This window comes from Falco rusticolus, chromosome 4 (genome assembly GCF_015220075.1).
Source record: "Falco rusticolus isolate bFalRus1 chromosome 4, bFalRus1.pri, whole genome shotgun sequence".
Classification (NCBI taxonomy): Eukaryota; Metazoa; Chordata; class Aves; order Falconiformes; family Falconidae; genus Falco; species Falco rusticolus.
Genome location: NC_051190.1, coordinates 1,605,927 through 1,627,919, shown reverse-complemented (window position 1 = coordinate 1,627,919; position 21,993 = coordinate 1,605,927). Strand labels below are relative to the sequence as shown.

Below are 21,993 nucleotides of genomic sequence, written 5' to 3'. Positions count from 1 at the left end.
CTGTACTAACAAAATAAATTCTCCTAAAATAACAAACACTAAGTATTTTATACCATGCTTTCAGCTTTGATACTTCATACTTTTCCCTTAGAACATCTATCCTTTGATTACATTCAAGCATTGGAAAAACTTGGATGCCTCAGAGCCAGATGAAATCTTAACCTGGATGTTTAGCAGGAGGGTGGCAGCTGCAAAGAGGCAAGTACAAAGCAGATCCACTGTCATTACTTCCAAAACACGCATGAAACTATGAGGGGTGGTATTGACACCACAACTTCTTTTGTCCCTTCCTCAGCAAATGCACCCTATCACACACAGGACTTCTGGCTGACAGTTCCTGCATACTGCAACAGAAAACACCATTAACAACCTAGCTACTTCCAAACTTTTGTTGTTCCTATTGTTCCAGCAGAATAGCAACCAATGTGACTAAGTCCAGTTTCCACTGTTTACTGAGCCTATTCCCTTTACATTTCAGTTACATTCAGCAAAATCATTATCTTAGAGCAAGCTCCAAGTCCAAATTATGACACCATTTAATTTGCATATGAGCTAAACTAAAAGCATTTTTATAAAATCCTAATGAGTTCAGAAAGTGGTAACTGGTTATTAACTGGAAAAAAGTTTAGAGAGCAAAGGGTACTTGTAGCCACTCTCCAATTTGCAGATTTACTACAGACATCTGGTTTCTACACAAAGCAGCACTTACAAGAAAACTTAACCAAATAGGTCCCACTGTTTATCCCCAACATTACTCTAGCAGACAGTGCTACCTAGAAAAAAAAAAAAAAAAAGAATGAAAATGAAAGGGAAATGTGAATCTGAATATATTCCCAATAGATTTAATTGCTACATTCTTTTTAAAGACTCAAAAAAGCTACTTTGTAAACTTTCAAGTTGGTCATCTGGCTCCCATTTGTAGTGACTGCCAAAAATACATAATAAGGAAAAGGATGGGGGAGGAAGAAATGCATTAGAAATCCACAAAACTGCTGCTTGTAGTTCAGATGAAAGTAAACACTGTCCAGGTGTAGAATTAAGTTATCTATAGAACTGACACAGAACTTTACTCATAACAAGTATTTATTGTGAAACAAATTTTTCAATAAATTCTCTAACAAGTCATTCAATGAAGCATTTAGACATGAATTGTCTCAAAAATCTCAGCACCGCACACAATACTAAAGTATTTTTTGTTTCCAGAACTCTACAGACTGAAAAGTTTCCATTTCATACTTAAGTGAAACTTAACGTATACAACTTGTAATGAAACGTTTTATTATTCATAAAATGTGACTAATACAGTATATGCACATTTTGGCTCTACCTCTGCCTCAGAAAGCAGCTGCTTTGTCTCTTAGCTAAACCATTAAACAAAATGGATGACACATGCCTTGTAACAGATCTCTAGCTTGCACAATTAATATTCAATTTACAGGAAAAGCCTGAGCAATTATAAAGAATAAATCACCGCAAAGCAGGCAGCTACCATTTTAACAAGTAATATCAAAAGTAGGATGAGCTAGACACACTTAACATTTACAAACATTATGCAAAGTACAACCCCCCTGCTCCAGGATATTACCTCTTACCCTCGGGAAAGAATGCTGGCAAAGAATTTTTACCCCATGGAAAGCACATTTAAGACTGTCAAACTTAGAGAGAGTATTCACTTCAACAATTTCATAACTTTACTCTTTTATCAACCCACTTCAGGTTAACCTGTAGACCAGGATATCTGGTTTTATGACAGCCACAGAAGAACTTTGAATCTGCTAAAACGGTAGGTGGACTTTTTTCCTAAAAGTATATTAACCTAAAGCTCAAATAAAACACTTGATTACAGTAAACAGGGGGAAAAATGCTGCATAAAGACTTATTTTAAGTAGTATTGCATATGTATTTAAAATCTTTTAGAGATTATATTTACAGCCTCCTCTCCCTGCCTGAAAAGTGTACAACCTGTAAAATATTCAGGGGGTGTTATCTTCTCTTGTTTATTTGCAAATGTAAAGATAATGGAAGATTATTATTATTGTAGAGCATTTAGGCTTGACAATCATTATTTTGACAGCCAAGAAAAATGTATCTGAACCTCTCTCATTTTAATTAGTTCAGCTACACACATGAAAAATATTTCATAAAATGCTTTACAAAATCCTCCTATTAAGAAAAACAACACACTGGGAAACAAGCAATGCAATTAAGATAATCTTTTCCTTATTAGTTGGAAAATGTTGTTTATTATTTCCCAGTTTCTTTTCAAGTTAAGAACAGTTTTTATAATGGTAGAGTCTAATTAAAGGATATCAAGAGTTAAAAGTTGTTCCATGTTCCTTATGCGTTAGAAACCCCTGCCAACTAGTCCTCTAGGCTTTAAATATTGTTTTGACAGATTGCATTTTCATTCCGTCACAAAGAAAGCATTCTCCATAGTCAACGCACGAGCAGATCTTCACCAGCTCAGTGAAAGCCAGATACATTGTTCCGTGCAAGAATGAAGGCTTTGCAGACTATTTTTTTTTTGTTTGTGTTTGCACCTTTGGTAAATTCAGCACCACCTATACAGCAAGAATCACTCCACTTTTATGAGTATGATACAGATGTTACCATGGGAAGCCTGATCCAACAAGATTATGAAATGCAATCCAAGGATATAAGAAAGGTATTTTATTTATATTATCAGTTTAATATTTTTAATTGCTAAGCATTATATGAATAAGGTGTTACATGCATGTACGCAAATTTTATGGAAGTCTTATAATAATAGAAAAACATACAGTGGTTTCAGACATAGGAAAAGCCACTCAAATTAAAACCACAAAAATACTACCCTTGCTACAGTTTGAGAAACCCACAAAAGACAGGCTTTCACAAACAAGACTAAAGCATCATTTTTAACTCTGCTGTAGTTAGTGCCTACTGCTGTAAGCGTTTCAAGAATGGGATATACTAGTATACTAGCTCAACAGTTTGAGTAACATTGTATTAACACAGTATGTTTGATTAAAAACAAGGATGGTGATTTTATTTAGGAATTCTTTTCGTGTATCAAAGTAATACATGAAACGGTACTTTTTATTGGATATAATCTGCCAGCCTAAACCACAGTTTCTCTTTTGACTTACCAAACTATCAAGTTTTTTGCCTTGGTTTTTCAGGGGTGGGTGTTTGGGGGTTTTGCAACTCAAGTTTAGCAGTCATGAACTACTATGGAACATCCAGTCCTGCAGTGGTCACCTACATTATTAACACTTTGAAAGCCTTAAAAGCAGCAATAAAGTTTATACCTCATGGCACTCACAGCACCCCCAAACGGTCAATGCTGAACTCCGCTGCTGCCTGCTCCACATAAATGCCTGATCCCTTCAGCAGAACACACAAAACCAGCAGAGAGCTAAATGAAGTGCAGCAGCCTCAGCAGACCGAGACAGTTAAAAACCTCATACCTCTGTTCAGACTGCCTCTCACAGGACCTAAGAGATACATGTCAAGAGAACAAGATACAACATTGATTAGGAAGAAAAACTAACAAAGATTGCCCCAAGTCTAGTTGCCAAGGAAAATACCAAATTAACCAAAGTGGTAACAACCAAGTATTAATAAATTAAAGGAAGTTTTCATTAATATTCACTGTGCACGTTACAATAACGTAGTCTGCTAAACAAGAAAAAAAGACAACAGCAAAAGACAATTTGTATAAGTAAAAATACTTATTATATAATAAGTATAATAATACTTACTATAAAAATATTGCAGCAGCATATAGAAAAATCACTTCTGTACACCTTAATATTTTTCTAATTCCAATTAAATTATAGCTTTTCACTGTAAGACTAAGAACAGCAGCTACATATTTATATTAATATATAGTAATACAAATAGATAAAAAAAGACTAAGGTATTTTAAAATCTGACATCTGCCACTGATGAAGTAACATGTTTTCATAAACCTATGAAAAATAAATCATTTAAAGGACTCTTAACTAATGGTGGCTATCCATTCACAACTAAGTTTTAAAAAAAATACTAAAAATGTTAACTTTAACTAGTTAGGCATAGCATCAGATGACACTCATTACTAAAATTGTTCTAATAAGAATACGTTACTGTTTCAGTAAAGAGAACAATAAGGAGCATACCTACAAGGAAATGGTGCCAATAGATGTGCCAGAGACTAATCAAAGTCCCTACTGTCAGTGGTATAAACTAGAGGTCTTCTGAAGGCCAACAGTTCTGCTTAAGATAATTCCAGGAATGCAGTTGGTCATTATTTCCATCAGGTCAGTTCTCCAATTACATGTTTTCATTGCAAAAGTATAAATCAGTTCCTTATGTGCAACAAATATATCCAGCGTTCCCAGTTAAATCATGGGACACACAAGCAAATCCATTCATTTATTGCACAAATTCTAGCTCCCATAATATTTTAAGTGTTAACTGTAATTACACGTCAACAATTTCCTCAAACATGCCCAGTCAGAAATCAACATTGCATGATAGATTTAACTCCTCGCTGTATGCCTGAACAGTCAGAAAAAAAGATTTTTAAATAAAACATCAGAAGAAATCTGGTTTTGTTAGCGATAAAAAAAAAAAAATGAAGTGAATTTTAGTCTACCACTAAGGAAAAGGTCAGCCAAGCAAAATTTATTATGATGATTCTTATTTGAAACCACAGCCACCTGTCTTGAATAAAATATTAGAAGATTAAAACCATGAAATCTTAATTTTCTCAACAGAGTAGAACCATCCAATTAGACACCCTCTCACACCTGGATTAATTAATTCCATTGAATATGAACTATCAACTTTATAGACCTTTGTGTGTTATAAAGATAAGCCAATTGTTTTGCAGAAGTTTTAAGACTGTTAAAGTATTCAGATGTGTAATGTTAATGTGGTTTTGTATGGGTAATTCATGTCTGTGGAGCAAAGTGCAACAGGCAGGTGGAATTTAAGTAAGTAGGCTAATATTCCTTCAGTGTATTATCTACATGTGCAAGTAATGAACTTTCTGTGGTTATAATCCAATCAATCTTCTGCACTGATATTCCATGGCTAGGAATTTTTATAGCTGACCAGGAAATACTTCCTATACACTGGTCATTCATACTTTTTTTTTGCAGGGGTGTGTGGGGGGTGTCTGTGTTTAATTTTGTGGATTCATGAGTATTCTGCAAATAATCAGGTTTATGTTTTGCTGACATTTCCTGCTTCCAGAAACTAGTTGTACATTGTATTCTGCAAGGAACTCACATGCATACCCTTCCATAGATCACACCCAAGTGGACTACTGTACTAGCATATCTGTACCAGGTGTAGGTTTCTATGTCAGCGAACATGTTTTCATACAAGCAAATTAAGCATTTCCCTTATGAGCCAAACAAGCTACAACAACAAAAGTGCAGTTGTTCTAAGTCTATGTACACAGAAGTCTACTGGCATGGATACCTTAGTCAAGAACCATGTCTTCACATGCCTAATCAGTATTATCTATGCAAGCTAAATATTTTTTGCAGAAACCTTCTGTAAGATTTGCTGCTTGTTTTAGTCTAGCTCACCACCCCCACAGCTTCCCTCCACCCAACACTGCAAAAAGTCCTTACCCTACACAGAAGTTTCATGCTACAACTGCTAAACCATTGCCAGCGTTCTAACTTGGGTGTGAAAGTCTTACTAAAGCAAACCAACCTATCCCAAATGAGACAGAAAAAAGAGCCATAGTCTAGACAGACAGATGCAGGGAAAAGCCAAGGAATGGATGATCCACAGGCTAAAAAGGGGTCAAAATGACAGAGGCTGGCCAAGATATTTGTTTCTCAGCTTGGTAAAATTTGAGGGGTTTATTTTGCAGAATACAAAAATTCCCACAGAAAAGTATAAGCAACTAAATATTAAATAAAACAAAGTCAGTATCAATAGTGTTATATTCACACTGCTCTTGTAGATGACCTATCTGTGTGATACATATCTGAAGGGGAATTAAAAAAAAATAATTAAAAAAACCACCATTTCTCTTGTGAGCACTCAGAGTGTATAAGAAGCTCTCTTCAATAGAGGACTGAACTCCTGCCAAGGCCTGATCCTTAGGCACATTTAAAGAAAAAGTATTTTCCACACCCGACACTGTACTTTTCTCCGTGTGTTTTCAATAGCCACACAGACCAAAAAACATAAGGTCTCACTCTATCCTACAGATATTCCCCATCAAAAAAAGACAATTAATTATGCTAGCCAAGAACAACTGCCACAGTCAACCTAACCCCCCTCCTTAATTTGAAGGCATACAGATCACAGTATAACTCACTGGATGTATAATGCTAGAAATAGTGTGTAATTATCTGAAATTCCAACAGTATTCAATGAAAACCTGACTACAACTTTCTACATCACAAAAGGTCCTTCCTGTTAGCAGCCCACCTCCTAAACCAGACTTAAATACTTAATATACTTAAATAATGGAAATGAATTGCTAAATTTCATCCAATACCTGAAAGGAATATGTTTACAAACTAAGTTGTCCTGCAACTGAAAAGATGTAATGCCTATCTCAACTTTAAATGCAAGGAAATGTTATTTTACAGAGCTTATTTCAGTAAAACAAAAAAATACAACCTATATCCACAAGAACCCTATCAAATTTTGCATGATGCGCAAAATCTTCTGTTTTCAGAACTCCAGGTTTTTGTGGACACCCATCACTCCCATACTCCTTCCCCACCACATAGTCTATATTTTCTATTTTTATGTCTGCTGCTCTCTCATAAAGAACTTTACTTTTCTAAAGAACACTAGCAGCACCACCTTCCCTTTTTGCCTTTAAGGTAATAGCTTATGTACAAAAGGGATAATATGTCAAATTACTCATCCCACATCTAAAAGTATTTTAAAAATTAAATGTCATAGAAATCATTTTTAAGAGACATGCTATTTCAGATCCTTGCAATACCCTGTGGTTTTTTGTTTGCTGTTTGTTTTTTAAAATAAAATTTGCTCTCACACAAAGGATGGAACAAATGTTTCTCTTGACACTGCCCTAAGCCTGCAAGGGGATGACAGCGAACGCAATGTACCACCAACAAAGGATACAAGTAAGTTAATTGATATGAACACTGTAACATTTAAACTCTCCAAAAGAACTTATTTTAATATGAAAATTTAAGATACAAAGGATGACAAGGGATATAGAATTAATCTTTTCACTTCTTAATATCTTTCATATCTCCTGTGGAAAGTCTTCTAACTTCTGATGGAGCAGGCTGAAAAAATTTAAAGCAACATCAGGCAGAATCCAAATACACAGAGCACAGCTTATCAGAATCACTACAGACTTACCCAGTCATATCTGCTGTAGAGATGTACCCAAGTTAAAAATGTCAGACAAGACAACCAAGAAAAATAAAACACACACCCCAAGAAGGTCTACATTTTAACCAAGTCATGATGAAATATGGTGTGCTTAAATTATCTAAATTGATTTCTTCGAATAACTGGCTATTCTCACAGTTTACATCCGATGATCATGCAGGTCAATAGTTAAAATACATCAGGAACATTCCTCACTCTCACTAGCCCAGGTTTCCTACAGGATCTGAGGTACGTCATACAGGCTTCTCCTAACAAGCCACAATGATTTCTAAACATGATGGGAACAAAGTTTTTGTCTGCCAAACAGGGCACTGAAAGAAAGACACACACATTCTGAGTGTGTCTGTGACAAAGTTCCAGAGATAACTGATGATTCAGCAGGACCACTGGAGTGTCAATCTCTACCAAAGTTTGAATCAAGGTTAGTTTTTGCCAAATCGGATCTGTCAACAAGCCCTCATCAAAAGCGGAACAAATCCGTAAGAACACCAGAGCTTTTAGTCGCAGACAAGCATAAAAAATGTTGCCTTTTAAATAGTGACAACATAGTTTTCACAGTAATTTTCCATTTCCTACCCTCTAGCATATGACAAACAAGACACTAAATCAAAAAAGGCAAATGTGGCAGAACTCTGAAGTCTAACAAATGGTTATACTCACAAAGCTAAAGCTCAAACACTCAATTCCCATCTCTGCAGTACTTCTGTAAGAAAAAAAAAATAATTACTCTACTACACATACTGGGTCAGCTTCCCGGTATTGACTGGCTGCTTCTGTAACTCTTCACTGGATGCAGAAGATCCTATTTTGCTTCGTAGTGGTAACAACCCACCTAACAGTATGACAACACCCTCCACACTACAGACAGACCAGTCTGGAAGCCACCCAAAAATCTCACAACACAGAAAACACAGCAGATCAGATAGCAGCAGTGACTAAACTTGATTCAAAGCCACGTTCATTATATGTATTTCAGTGTTTCTGTCACACAAGATTAAAGCAAAGCAGAAATGACTAATACTTTACTAATGTCTATGAGTAACAGGACAAGCCATGAGGGGCTTAAACTACATTAAAAGAAGATACAGAGTTTCTTTCGCTATTTAAAATGAGAGAGAAAAAAACCCTCAGTAAAAAACTGGAACAGATTGCCTAAAGTAATTATATAATCGTAATTGATGGAGTTTTTATAAAAAATTTTCTTTATTAGATTAGACAAAATAGCAGCTAGGAGTAACACAGATGATATGCAACCCTGCCAGAAATGCTCCAATGCAATTACAGTATCAAACATGTGCACTGCCAGATGTTTCTCCTGCATGGATTTTGCATTTCAAAAGAATGGCTCATAAGATGACATTTAACATGGTCAGAGTTGTAGTTGTCATAGTCACAATACTCTAAGCCAACTAAACAATGAAATTGTATTCAGATCATTTTCAAGACCTGCTCAGATAAGAACAGAGCAATACATAGGGAAATTAGGCATGATAAAATGAATACAAAACTCAAAAAACTTCAGAATATTACATTTTTTCAGAACTTGAAGTGAATAGAATTTTTTAAGAAAATCTGATGGGAAATCTTAAAAGATACTAGAGAAAATTCTATTTTGAATATTCAAAGCTTAAGTTAGTTGAATAACTTTTAACTGTCTACTCAAAATAATTTGCTTTCAGATTTACCTACTTGTCTGCTCTGTGTGTGTTTAAGCGGATCAGTGTACTGCGAGGAAATAGACATCGAAGCTGTACCCCCACTGCCAAAGGAAACAGCCTATCTTTATGCACGATTTAACAAAATAAAAAGGATAGCAGTCTCAGATTTTGCTGATATTAGTAAGTAATGTTCAAATTTAAATTTCTGGTTACTTGATATTACATTTGAAGTTGTTGTCCCTTAGTAGTATGCAGAGATTACCAAAATGAGAAATATTTTATACTTTGCTAGATTTCAGTATGTGTATCACTTAAAGCTTACATTAGTACAGGAAACATGAAGGCAATATGGAAACCCATTTTGGCCCATGCATGCATCTTAATATTCCCACACAATCAGAGAAAGAGCAGATTGCTAAAAATAAAATTTGACTCTGCATCCCAGCCAGTCTTCAATGACCAAGTATTATTTTTCCTTCAAAAGCTCCACAGACATCTCTCTCCCAGCTATCTCACCCTACAAGATGACAAACTCTATGAATATCTGGAATCATGCTGTCTTTAAGAAAAAAGGAAGGGTCCAGAGTATTTTTCTAATTTAAGACCATGAGGAAATGCAGATGTGGATTATTAGTCATGTTTTAATACCATTTACATTTGTAGATCTCAATTTGGATGGTGCAGTCAACAGCGTAACATCTAACATATACAACCACACACATTTCACCTGCCATGTAATTATACATTCAATATTCAAATTTTCATTTCTTTTGTGTAAAGCTACCTTGAGACGAATTGATTTCAGTGGAAACAGGATAGAAGAAATAGAAGATGGCGCCTTTTCAAAGCTTCTGTTATTGGAAGAATTGTCTCTTGCTGAAAATAGACTTCTAAAACTTCCTGTTCTACCTCCCAAACTAACAACATTTAATGCAAACCAAAACAGAATCAAGAGCAGAGGAATCAAAGCAAATGCTTTCAAGGTAAGTTAAATACAATAGTTTAGGTAACCAAAGTAAATAAATTTAGTAACCAGACTATCTAGTATACCACCAAATGAATTTTTCTGTATTTTTGTAAATAAGAAACAAACTACAATGAAGAAGCTTTCCAGTTTTTGTCTTGTTTTCAAAGCACTTTCGAGTAACTACTTTGCACACTCACTCTCTCATGTCGTTCATATACAAATATCTTACCTATTTCCTTTCTCTCTTACACATAAAGAAAAACTCAGTTTAAAAACTGATGGCTCAAATACAGTTCTGAGGACCACATAAACACTAAAACCCAAGTATATAGCTTTATAGTGGTCTCAAGTTTTATAACCGATAAGCTGACACTGACATTCCCAAAACACAGAAAGCTTGTTCTATGGGTTTCTTGATACAATAGAAATCAAAATTCATAGCAAAAGAATGTTTCATTTTAGATCACTTTACAGGCTTTCCATGTGATTAGAAAAAGTACCGATGTTTTGTAACAGGCACAAGTTATTTAACCTCAAGTAGTATTAGCATTAATAATCTCTTTTTCTTTCTATTAGAGGCTGACAAATTTGGCTTATCTCTACTTAGGACATAACGCACTGGAATCTGTTCCCCTTAACTTACCAGAAAGTCTGCGTATTCTTCACCTTCAGGTATTTTTGAAGTATTCCCTTAACATGCTATTACAAGAAGCCTCATTAGTTACATACTTCAAACCAAATTCAGTCTTTTGAAACAGTTCACACTGCAGTTGTGCTACAGTTGTCTAATGCTCCTCCAAATACAACAACTTACTTCTAATCTGTATGGCCACAACCATACAGAAGTTCAGAAGTTGTTTGTTAGGTAATTACCATGCAAGAATTTCTCAACAGTTTCTTTACACCAAGGATAAAGAATGGTAAAATAATTTTTTTATCTATAATCTTTTATCTACAATACATTTCAAACAACAACAACCTCAAATTGTTTTATCAGCTCATTGATTGGTTTGAAAAGACTTGATTCTTACGTATCTAAAGTACACACAGATATATTCCAATGGCAATAAAATGGGAGGGTAAGAGGAACACAATTAAAATTTGAAAATTCTTCAAGATTTATGGGGGTGTGCATAGATGTGTGTGTGTGGTTATTTATAAAAAATTGTTTTGTTTTGCAGTACAACAATATTACTACAATCACTGATGACACATTCTGCAAATCTAATAACACACGTTACATCCGCACAAGTATGGATGAGATAAGGATGGAAGGCAATCCGATCCTCTTGGCAAAGCATGTGAATGCTTTTTCCTGCTTGAGAACACTGCCTGTAGGAACATACTACTAGCTACTACTTATGTAATTATACATGCTAGAACTTAAACATGGTAACAAAAGATCATTCTTTTTCCTGTTTACACATTTATATCCTCTCCCTTACTAATGCCATTTCCCTGTATACCCAGAATCTTTTCTGTGTTGAAATGTGGTTCTCCTCCAAAATAACTACTTCAAAATGTTCACTTTCTTTAGTAGTTACAATGTCACCCATGCTTTCAGAATCTTTTCTGTTAATGAAAGTGTAAAAATACATATATGCACACACATATCCTCTCAACTGTTTCACCACATATTCTTTATGCACAGGTATAATCACACAAGTAACTGCTTGTTCGTATTTTTTACCAGTACTCAGAACAATCACTACATTTTACTTTCAGATTAGCATGAAACATTGAGCAAGCTACAGAGGAAAAACAAATCTTAATTCCAATTTCACTTTTTTAATCTGAAAACAAACTTCTTCAGCTGACCTTCAAAATTATATTGAATGAAGTTGCACACAAAAGAAAGTTATGTTTAGAAACAGAACTTCTCAAAGCTAAACTTCATTAAAGCTTCCTTAAAAACTTGGTCTGTGGAAAATGAGAGTAATTCCTATTTAGGCTCAGTGTACCAAGTAACATAGCAAGTGGAACTTTTCTAAAGTGTTAAATATCCTTCTAGCTTTCAAAATAATTTAAGAGTGTGTGTGTATATATATATTACAGATGCATTTTATTATTACACAAAGGTATTTTTAATTGAAATATATAATTTTTGCTCAGCTGTACTCAAAACAGTCATTTTTGCAAGACCAGCTTCTGATTTTTAATACAATGGTGAAAGTACAGCATAGTATGACTCCAAGTATCTTCATTATTAACAGATGATGTAGATCAAGCTTCATTCCAGTGCTTTTTCTTGACAACGAAATATGACAATTAACAGCAAAGCTGAATTAATGTGTTTACCCATAAATAATTAAGATTTCAGCTCGGTATCAGTGCAAAGAAACAGAACTACTCTTGTACAACAACACTTCCGCTCATTAGGGAAAAATCAAATCAGATCTTTAAATTAAAAAGTTAATTCTATTATTAACCTAAAAATAGCATTAACTTCAAGCATCATTTCACTCAACTGCCTTAAACCACGCAGCATATTAAAACCACAAATCAATGTGTGCAGGCCTCAACAGTCAGTTCACCTAAAACTACACATAACTAATACAAGGCATGATGTTTTTAGTTACCTACCTACACATTTCTGACATTCAGTTTCAGTTTCTCCCCTCAAATACCTACCACAGGTGTAAACTCTTCAGATAAATGAATGCCAAAGGTGTGCTAGTTACTACTACCAGGTCAACTTTGTACTAATTTTGAAACTAGTATAGGTTCCTAATTTGTAGAAATAATTAAGCATCAAATGCATGATAATGTATCACTACATCTAGAATACTGATTTTACAAGATATTTTGTATTAGTTTTATCTTATTTAGCTAAGCCTTGATTTGTTAGTGCTTGTGCTATGGGGAATTAAGGGCACACTTCATTCTGAACATACTGATGCTCTGCCACAGTGTGTTGAGACCTAAGTGAGTTTCAGTCACTTTTTAAGTAACTGTCAAGCATCAACTGTGGGCTCATCTTTCTGGAAAGAACATGCAATTATAAAATGCAGGACAAAAATATTTTTGTCCTGACTCCATTACCCAAGACAGACATAGCAATACCTGATATTTTAAGTTATTTGCTATAAAAAGTAAGAAATTCCATTTTTTTCATACAACTGAGAACAGAACCAAGTCTGACAGTGAGAATAATTCTTGGTTTTTATTTTCCCATGTCAGTCATAAAATTTTGATGTTTCCAGATTTTTACCAAATGGTAAAAAAAAAAAAGCCCAAAGCATTTAGAAGTACATTCCCACTTCAAGCCAAATTTATACCAGGAAAATATAAAAATCACCAAGTCTCCCATTCCTCTTTTGATAAATGCCTAAGATGGAGAAAACACAGCTAGATGTGTAGTAATGTTACATAAGCAGTGGTCTCTGATCTTATTCTCATCACAAAGTGTTATGACTAAATACAGCTCCTTCTAGTATTAATAGGATCAGTAAATATCACCAAAACTCTTCCTATGAAAGCAATTGTATGTGTATACACAAATATATGCACATTTATGTAATATATACACACATGTAAACATTCTAAGACCTAACCACTACTACATTACTAATTTTACATTAAAATGTTGTATATATTTTTGAAAAAGTATCAACAGTAACACTAATTAATGCTCTTAATATTTTGATGAGCAAACCGAAGTAGACAACTGGTACCCTCTGAATGCCTCATGAAGGCAACAAATTATCTGATAGGTTTTAATTTACTTTCCCCATTCATAGCAAGTTAACTCATCAAAACATTAAGGGCTCCAGTATGTGGGATTTTTTGCCTTCTGTTTGTGTGAACAGTACTAATAACAAGCTGAATGTACACCATTCTGGGTTTTTTTTCTGTCACTCATTTCTGTTCTGTATTTCCAATAAAACTTGAAATTTTTTTTTGTGTTTATCAAAACCAGATTCAACAATCTGCTTTCCAGCAATGTCAAACATGGCTCAGCTGTTCAGCCTCATCGCAAACTAAGAGAACATCCAGATCAGAAAGTTATTTGCAGATGTAAATTCATTTTGCAGACATAATATTTATTGTGGCAATACAGCAAGACCTGCCATACAAGTAATGTCATACAAAAGACTTGAGACACTTCACTCACCTCTTCAAAATCTATTTAAAGTACCACTTTGCAGATTTTTTTAGTAGAACAGAGGAGGAGGAGCAGCAGCAGAGGACAATAATGGTGTGCTCAGTCCTTGAGAGTGTGTGAAGCCCACAAGTTGTATACTAACATTTCAGTAAAAAAACACAACCACTAAACCACAATATCAGGGAGTATACAATGTAGAGCACAAAATGCTTACACCTGAACATAGCTCTGCTCACACCAACCTAAATCTGCCCCTGCTTTCTAGGAAAGCCTGCTTACAGTCAATTCAATGAATATTTTCAATTGCTTTTTTGCATAATCTGAGTTATCCAATCCACCACTGCTCTTGCTAACTGGGAAAACTCTCTCTACAAAACTGCTATATGTTGACAGTCAGCTTTTTAGAAATACAGTGCTGTCCAACCATGCTTAAAACTCAAAATTGTCATTCATCTCAGATGTTCATTATTATTTGAAGTACTCAATCATTTCCACATTGTTCTCTTCTTCTCAAGTACCAAAACTAACAAAAAAGAAAAAATAATCTACTTTTCCTGTTTTCACACTACAGTGTGAGAAAACCATTAGAAGCGCTTAACAGCCTGGGTAATTTTCTTTTAAGTAACAAAATAGAAAAGCTATAAATCCAAAACTCCACCCCAAGTAGTCTTCTCTCAAATACCGTGCACAGTTCCCTGCCTACATACTTGAAGTCCAGCAAGCAGGTAGGAAAAAAAATACAGAAAGATTACAGACTCTTACAGGGTAAGACTCTTCAGTTGTTTTGCTGCACATGTTAAAAGCATTATTCTAGTCACTTTCACACACATTACTATGGAATCTTAAGTTACAAATACACATTCTCGTTAGCAATCTGGTTATTTGAACTGTTAGATTTGATCTTTGAACCTCTGTTAATACTCTTACCTCAGAAAGCCTTCCATTTCTAAATGAAATCATTACGAATGCTAGCAGAAATAAGGTGGCCTAAAAACTCATCATAAGCCCAGACAATCATACTTGATAAATACTCTCCCAGATTGGTTTGCCTTTCTCAATAGCATCTTTGTCCATGAAAAAAAAACCACCTTTAGAAAGAATATGTGCAATATTGACTAACTTGTAATATATCTTCGGTTAATTTATCTTCACACATCTTCTAGCAATGAATGTATCCCTTCATTGTTCACACTCAATGTCTGCACAAACACTTTTTAAAACTGCTTAAGACAATTTCAAATTAATCTCCAGACCTATCTCCTGTCTATTTTTTTCATTTTTGTACTGAATTTTAAAATGGTAATAGTTACAACAGTTCATTGAATCACTGTCCCAGAAACCACAGTGGCTTCTATCATAAGGCTTATCTAAGGATCAGAAAGCACCAAGTGAAGCTGGGAAAAAAAACAATCAAAAAACCCAATATCACAAAGCTATAAAGCACTTGGTGCTCTGCCTTCTCTATGGAGGAAGTAAAGAAAAGTCCTTAAACAACAACCAGTAGGATTAGACAACATCAGTTTATTACTCAGCTGAGGATAGGATTTTTTTTTTTAATATTATGAGAAATTAGTATTTTTTTCTTTAATCTGGTTAATTTGATAATAGAAATTGATTAATTTAGCACAGAAATTTGAAAGGCCTAAAAGATTCAAAAAATGGGAAATGAACCAGTACCCACTTCATGCTACAGCTGCAAAGTAACGATAGTGCTGAGTTTAATGACAGTAAATGCTTGAGCTTAATAAAACTGAACTAAAATTCACACACAATTAAGCAGCTAAACATCCTCCTCTAATATTAAGCTTCGTATAAGATGTTCTGTCCATAAGACTGCAGTATTTTTACTCCAAGGATTAGCTCTTTATCTTTAAATCAGTACAAAGACAAAGCAAACAAACCAAATAATAGTAATTTAAAACCAAGTTCAAATACTATGTTCTAGCTAAAAGTGCAGAACAATTTATTTCCTAATCAAGTGAAACAGAACTGAAAGTGCTGTCATCCAAACGCATGTTACCACATTTTTGGAGACAGATTCAGTCCTTCAGAACTAACATTTAAATCCCAAAGACTACAAATTTAATTTTCTTTTAACTTCTTCTTTTGCCTGTTTTTTGTCCAGAATTAGACATAATACCAATGAAAAACTCTTATACCCCCACAGAAAGGCACAGATATTCTTATTGGCCCCCACGTACAAGTAACACAGAAATAGCATAGTAAAAAACAAGACAAAGGCATTACCACTTGAACACAGCACAAAAATCTTTAACTAATATTCTCTTCTCCACAACATACAAAATTATGATTCCCATACTCTGCTAAAGAGCGCTAATTCCACCTCCATTGCTCTGTCTTCACAAACTACTTAAAGAACTAAACACAGTATCGATACATAAAGGCTTGACAGACACTACCTTGAAATGTCGGAAGGTGCATCTACGATGTTCATACCACTCAGCATAAGATGAAAAGCTTCTGAAAAATGTTAAGAGATTGCCACATTCTTCAGCTCTACAACAGAAAAATGTATTTTTTAACCCAAACAGCACTAGTCAGATGTAACAATTCTATAGCCTAAAACGTGCACTTTTTCCTTGAAGAATTTGTGATCAGTGTTGTTTGAATTTGAAGCCAGAAATCACCACCCTCACCCCCAAATAGGAAGAAAAAAACCCTGTAGTATAGATTAATTGTAACATAGATGTATAGAAAAAAAAATATTGACCAATTCATTTACAAACCAGTACTTTCAACTAATTATACAAATGATCCTTGTTTTGGAAAATTAAATTGTCTTGGAATCTGATGTTCTGCTAACAGTGCAGATGCACCTTTACTGATTTGCACTTAGTCAGTATGGGTTTGGGTTCAGTAGAGCTTACAGCTGCATCACGAGACAGCAGCAATAAAGTTACCCTTAAATGTAAATGTGGTAACTTCACAAAGTAGTCACCTGTAGAAATCTTAGTTTGACTTTATGACCATTTGTCTAATACTCTTGTTTTCTAAACAAATTCCAAGATGTTGCATAGTAAAACTTTAATCTACAAAACTGGTAAGATTTACCAAATTGAGTCACTAAGCTTTGAATATTCCTGAGAGTATTTTATCCTAGTTAACAAAATCTTTACATGATTTTGTTATCTGCCTCTGCCTGCATCACATTCAGCATTTCAAATTTAGCCTTGAAACTTCAGTAAGCAAGGCAGCCTGTTCGTTAGATCATAGATGAAATCTAAAGCAAAACTTGTTATACATTTAAAACTTGATTCATCTGCTATTAAGGAAGCTAGTGATATTCCTGTTAATTATGGAGTGGGCCAGGACAGTGGAGAGCGGTGCCAATAAATCTGTACCTGAGAAGTGGAGTGCAGAGATCTTAGTGCCAAGCCCATCACAAGCAGAAATAAGTAAGACTGGAGAGTTGAGCCGATTCTTGCAGAACACCCCTCAGTATTTCTACAGTTTTGGGCTCCCTCATGATTTAGCTGTTCAGCTGCATGTGAATATGTTATGGCTTCATTCATACAAATGATCCTACATTTGCACTAATAAATTGTCTTGGAATTTTATGTCCTGCTAACAGTGCAGATGCACCTTTGCTGATTTGCGCTTAGCCAGTATGGGTTTGGGTTCAGTAGAGCTTACAGCTGTATCACATGACAAACACATCAGTGCTATTCTGGCAAGGAAATAACTCAAATGCAATGTTATTGCAAATACTAGGTTTTGATCCATATTGCCTCTGAAAACAGAAAGGTCAGCAGTAGTCATTTTACTTTTTTGGCATTTTTGAGGAATTTTTAATACAAGAAGCAAAACATAAGAGAAATAAAAGAAGTTCCTATAGTTTTAGCTTTGTCAGTTTCAGAGTAATTGAACAGCATCAGTGAAAATGTTTATGGACAATGATTCCATGCTTAGTAAAATAAGTTTTTTCCATTTCCCCTGACAATAGTTAACAGAGGCAACAATACATGGTGCCAGCTAAACCTAAGAGATTATAACTCCAGAACTGCGCTGCTCAAGTAAAGTTAAAAACAGAACCACACGCATAGAAGAAATACAGATTTTGCACTTTGAACATAAGGATGTTTATTTCCTACCTGTACTTGTTTCATACACACAAAAGTTAAATCATTTAAGCTTCAATATAATTTCAAAATTAAATATTTACGGCATCTAAAGAAACAAATAGAAGTTCCCAGTCCCAAAGAAACAAAAAATAAATTAAATTACTGCTGGAGTAATTTCCAAAGAAGTTCCAAACACTGCATAAAGTACAGAATCATGGAAAGCTACATGGCTGATCAACTATCCATTCTTGCAGATGGGGAAAAATACATACAGTTTTGAAAATAAAAGCTGCTCATGACACAATTAGTCCTATTGAATAGGATAGCAAAACAACAGACTGACACTGAAGAATAACATGTTGCGCTAACTGGGACTGAGAGGTATCACTGCTATTTTTCATCAGTCTACATGGAAGTAATGATTTTACATGCAACAGAAGTTGCAATGCATCAAGCACTGGAGCTGGTACATTGCCTTACACCATTAAATTTGGTTTACAAAAGTTGTTTGCTAGCAAAAATAAGTTATATGCTTTTCTACTTCAGTAACTGACACAAATTACTTACTTTCTTTATACATTTACTATTTTGTCCTCCTAGCAATACTGTATTAGTTTCTATATTAACTGTGATGTATACAAGCACAACATTTTTAGTATAAGTACACCATTACATTCACTCTGAGACAGCCCAGGAAGGCAGGAAACAACAGAAGAATGAATAATGGAATCATAGACCGCGTTGGGCTGGAAGGGACCTTAAAGATCACCCAGTCCCAGCCCCCCCGCCACAGGCAGGGCCACCTCCCCCCAGCCCAGGTCGCTCCCAGCCCCATCCAGCCTGGCCCTGAGCCCTGCCAGGGTCGGGGCACCCACAGCTGCCCTGGGCAATGTGTTCCAGCGCCTCGCCGCCCTCACGGGAAAGGTCTTCCTCGTGTCTAATCTAAATTACCCCCTTTCAGTTTAAAGCCATTCCCCCTCATCCTGTCGCTACATGCCCTTGCAAAACATCTTCCCCCCGCCTTTCCTGTAGCCCCCTGAGGTACTGCCAGGCTGCTACAAGGTCTCCCTGGAGCCTTCTCTTCTCCAGGCTGAGCAACCCCGACTCCCTCAGCCCGTCTGCACAGCAGAGCTGCCCCAGCCCTCTGAGCACCTTCGTGGTCCTCCTCTGGATTGGCTCCAACAGGTCCATGTCCTTCTTACACTGGGAGCCCCAGAGCCGAGTACAGTGCTGCAGGGGGGGTCTGGCGAGCGGAGTAGAGGGGGAGGACCCCCTCCCCCACCCTCTGGCCACTCTGCTCTTGGTGCAGCCCAGGATTGGGTTGGCTCTCTGGGTGCCGGGGCACAGTGCCAGGCCAGGGTGAGCTTCTCCTCAATCAACCCCCCCAAGTCTTTCTCTGAGGGGCTGCTCTCAATCCATTCTCTGACCAGCCTGTATTTGTGCTTGGAGATTGCCCTGACCCACATGCAGGAACTTGCACTTGGCCTGACTGAACTTCATGAGATTCACACAGGCCCACCTTTCAAGCCTGTCAAGGTCCCTCTAGGTGGAACCCCTTCCCTCCAGCACATTGACCCCACCACACAACTGGGTGGCATTGGCAAAGTTGCTGATGGTGGGCTCAATCCCACTGTTCATGTTTCCAACTGTCATGGCAACCCCAGCCACTTGCTCACTCCCCCCACAGCAGGATGGAGGAGAGAATAGTAAAAGTGAGAAAACTCATGGATTGAGATAAAGACAGTTTAATTGTTAAAGCAAAAGCCACACACACAGAAGAAAAGCAGAACAAGGAATTAATTCACTATTTCCCCCCGGCAGGCAGGTGTTCAGCCATCTCCAGGAAAGCTGGGCTCCATCACGCATAAGGGTTGTCCCTCCCTTCCTCCTTCTTCTCCCAGCTTATATACTCAGCATGATGTTCAATGGTATGGAATACTCCTTCGGCTAGTTCGGGTCTGCTGTGTCGCCTCCCAATTTCCCCTGCCCCTCCAGTCCTCTGGCTGGCAGGGCCCAAGAAACTGAAAAGTCCTTGACTTTGTATAAACATTGCCTAACAACAACCAAAACCATCAGCCTGTTACCCACATTGTTCTCACACCAAATCCAAAATACAGCACTGCACCAGCTACTAAGAAGAAAATTAACTCTGTCCCAGCTGAAACCAGGACACCAAGAAAGGAAATCAAGGTACTGGAAATCAGTAACAGGCAAAAACCTGCCTTAGAAAAATTAGGATTAGAACCATTTGAATTAAGAGATCTATTAACTTAAAATAGGTGCCATTACAGAAGTAGAGAGTTTGCAGAAATCAGGAACTGAACAGACCGTACCCTCTTTATTGTTAGCAACCCAGTGACAGCAACCTTTAAGAGCATACCTAATGCTTCTCCGCTCTAATCAAAAGAGGAAACAGACAGCAGTTACAAGGGATAATTGTACTAAAGACAGATTAGAGAAACAGGTGGGAGCTGGTTTAACAGGGAAGGATTTGTCTTGGAAGGGTTTCTTTTTAGAAAAACACAACAGAAAAAATATTTATTTTTCACATTTCTTGTAACATAAGGATCAGGAAAGAGAAAGGAAAAGAGACAATATAAGATGAACAAAACTCCCAAACAGCCAACCATCCATCCAGTGTTGTCAGTAGGAGGGAGGAAAAACACTCGTAAAGGGTGTGCAGTTTTTACTGAAGAAATGTGGCAAGAATGCAAAATTCCACAACAGCTAAGCGTCAGAATACCTGAAGCAACATGATTTATAAGGATCAACAGTTTCATATAATTGTTGATATGAAGCCACAGTCAAATGAAACAGACTATTAGCCATTATCAAAACATACCTGGCAAGCACTGCTTTGAAAATAAATAATTATTTCAATTACTAATACAGGATTTTACAAGTTTGCAAAACCTGACCAAGGAAGATACTCCCAAATGTAAGTCAAGTATTTCAGAAAGGTACAAAAGATCCAAATTCTACACATAAATTTGACTTTTAACATCCTTTCTGTTTGAGATTCGCTATTCTTTTTGGATTTTCACAACAGTTGAGAACAGAAAGTTAAGGCCATTTAACAGAACAGTTGCAACAGTGGTATTACACCAAGTCACTTCAGCCACTCAAGGGAGAACTGTGCCTCAGATCCAGTTCTATTTAATATACAGGAACAGCAACCCCTAACACATTACAAAACCAAACTGGAAAAAATACATTAAGTTCATTCAGATATTGAAATGTAAAAGAAAAGCCAAACAAGTTTTATCCTAGCCTGGAAAGAACAGCGTCATTAAAGGAAGTTACCACAGTAGTCACAGCTGCCAACAAAATCAGGCCAAGATGAAAAAAACACTGGCAGCACAGGCAAAATCGAGTCCCTGGAAGGACGCAGACCCATACTGATTTACAACAGCTGATTAGCTCCATGTTCTGGAAAGCTTTTTTTCACACAACTCAAAATTGTACATATAAAAATCTACACATACTATAGCAAAAATCAAGACAGTAATGACTGCCCACATCTTACTGTCTAGTGAACATGATTGTACACATACTGCAATGTGATTTTTAAATCTACATAACATGTAAGAGGACCAACACAAAACTTTGTTACAAAACTACATACTTAAAACTCCTTTGAAAAAAACTGGCAATTTTGATGTGTATCCACTTTTATGCAATTCAAAAATACTATCACAAACCACGTGGCCTTGTTTTAGCATTATGTCTTTCGGGTTTTTTTACTTCTTCTTTTCTTCTCAGATTCACCTTCAAGTGATATAGCAGATGAAAAATTTCAAGGCTAGATTG

The 21,993-nt window shown here is 36.1% G+C and overlaps 2 protein-coding genes and 1 long non-coding RNA gene across 3 annotated transcripts in view; 1 reads left to right on the top strand and 2 right to left on the bottom strand.

Annotated features, from left to right (window-relative positions):
* The window catches only part of LOC119146106 (centromere protein P), a 151,497-nt gene that overhangs the window by 117,838 nt on the left and 11,666 nt on the right, over positions 1-21,993 (bottom strand). Inside the window, exon 6 of the mRNA XM_037383239.1 lies at positions 16,522-16,618. Coding sequence (XP_037239136.1) covers positions 16,522-16,618 — 97 coding nt within the window. The remainder of the gene's footprint in view (positions 1-16,521; positions 16,619-21,993) is intronic.
* Positions 1,183-13,894, top strand: OGN (osteoglycin). The gene is made up of 7 exons (XM_037383238.1): positions 1,183-1,783; positions 2,413-2,665; positions 7,010-7,094; positions 9,051-9,209; positions 9,810-10,012; positions 10,573-10,668; positions 11,178-13,894. The coding sequence occupies exons 2-7, from the start codon at positions 2,498-2,500 to the stop codon at positions 11,346-11,348; spliced, it is 882 nt and encodes a 293-aa protein (XP_037239135.1). The 5' UTR covers positions 1,183-1,783; positions 2,413-2,497; the 3' UTR covers positions 11,349-13,894.
* Positions 7,110-9,147, bottom strand: LOC119146108. Its single transcript, XR_005103642.1, has 3 exons — positions 9,061-9,147; positions 8,032-8,074; positions 7,110-7,262 (listed from the first exon to the last, which is right to left on the bottom strand). It is a non-coding gene; the product is annotated as an uncharacterized LOC119146108 (long non-coding RNA).

What these genes read in the sequence shown, in the direction of transcription:
- OGN (XM_037383238.1), top strand. Translation starts at nt 2,498, where the DNA reads ATGAAGGCTTTGCAGACTATTTTTTTTTTGTTTGTGTTTGCACCTTTG. An exon ending in AATCCAAGGATATAAGAAAG is followed by an intron (nt 2,666 to 7,009) that starts GTATTTTATTTA and finishes TCTCACACAAAG; the next exon opens with GATGGAACAAATGTTTCTCT. An exon ending in TGCGTATTCTTCACCTTCAG is followed by an intron (nt 10,669 to 11,177) that starts GTATTTTTGAAG and finishes TTTGTTTTGCAG; the next exon opens with TACAACAATATTACTACAAT.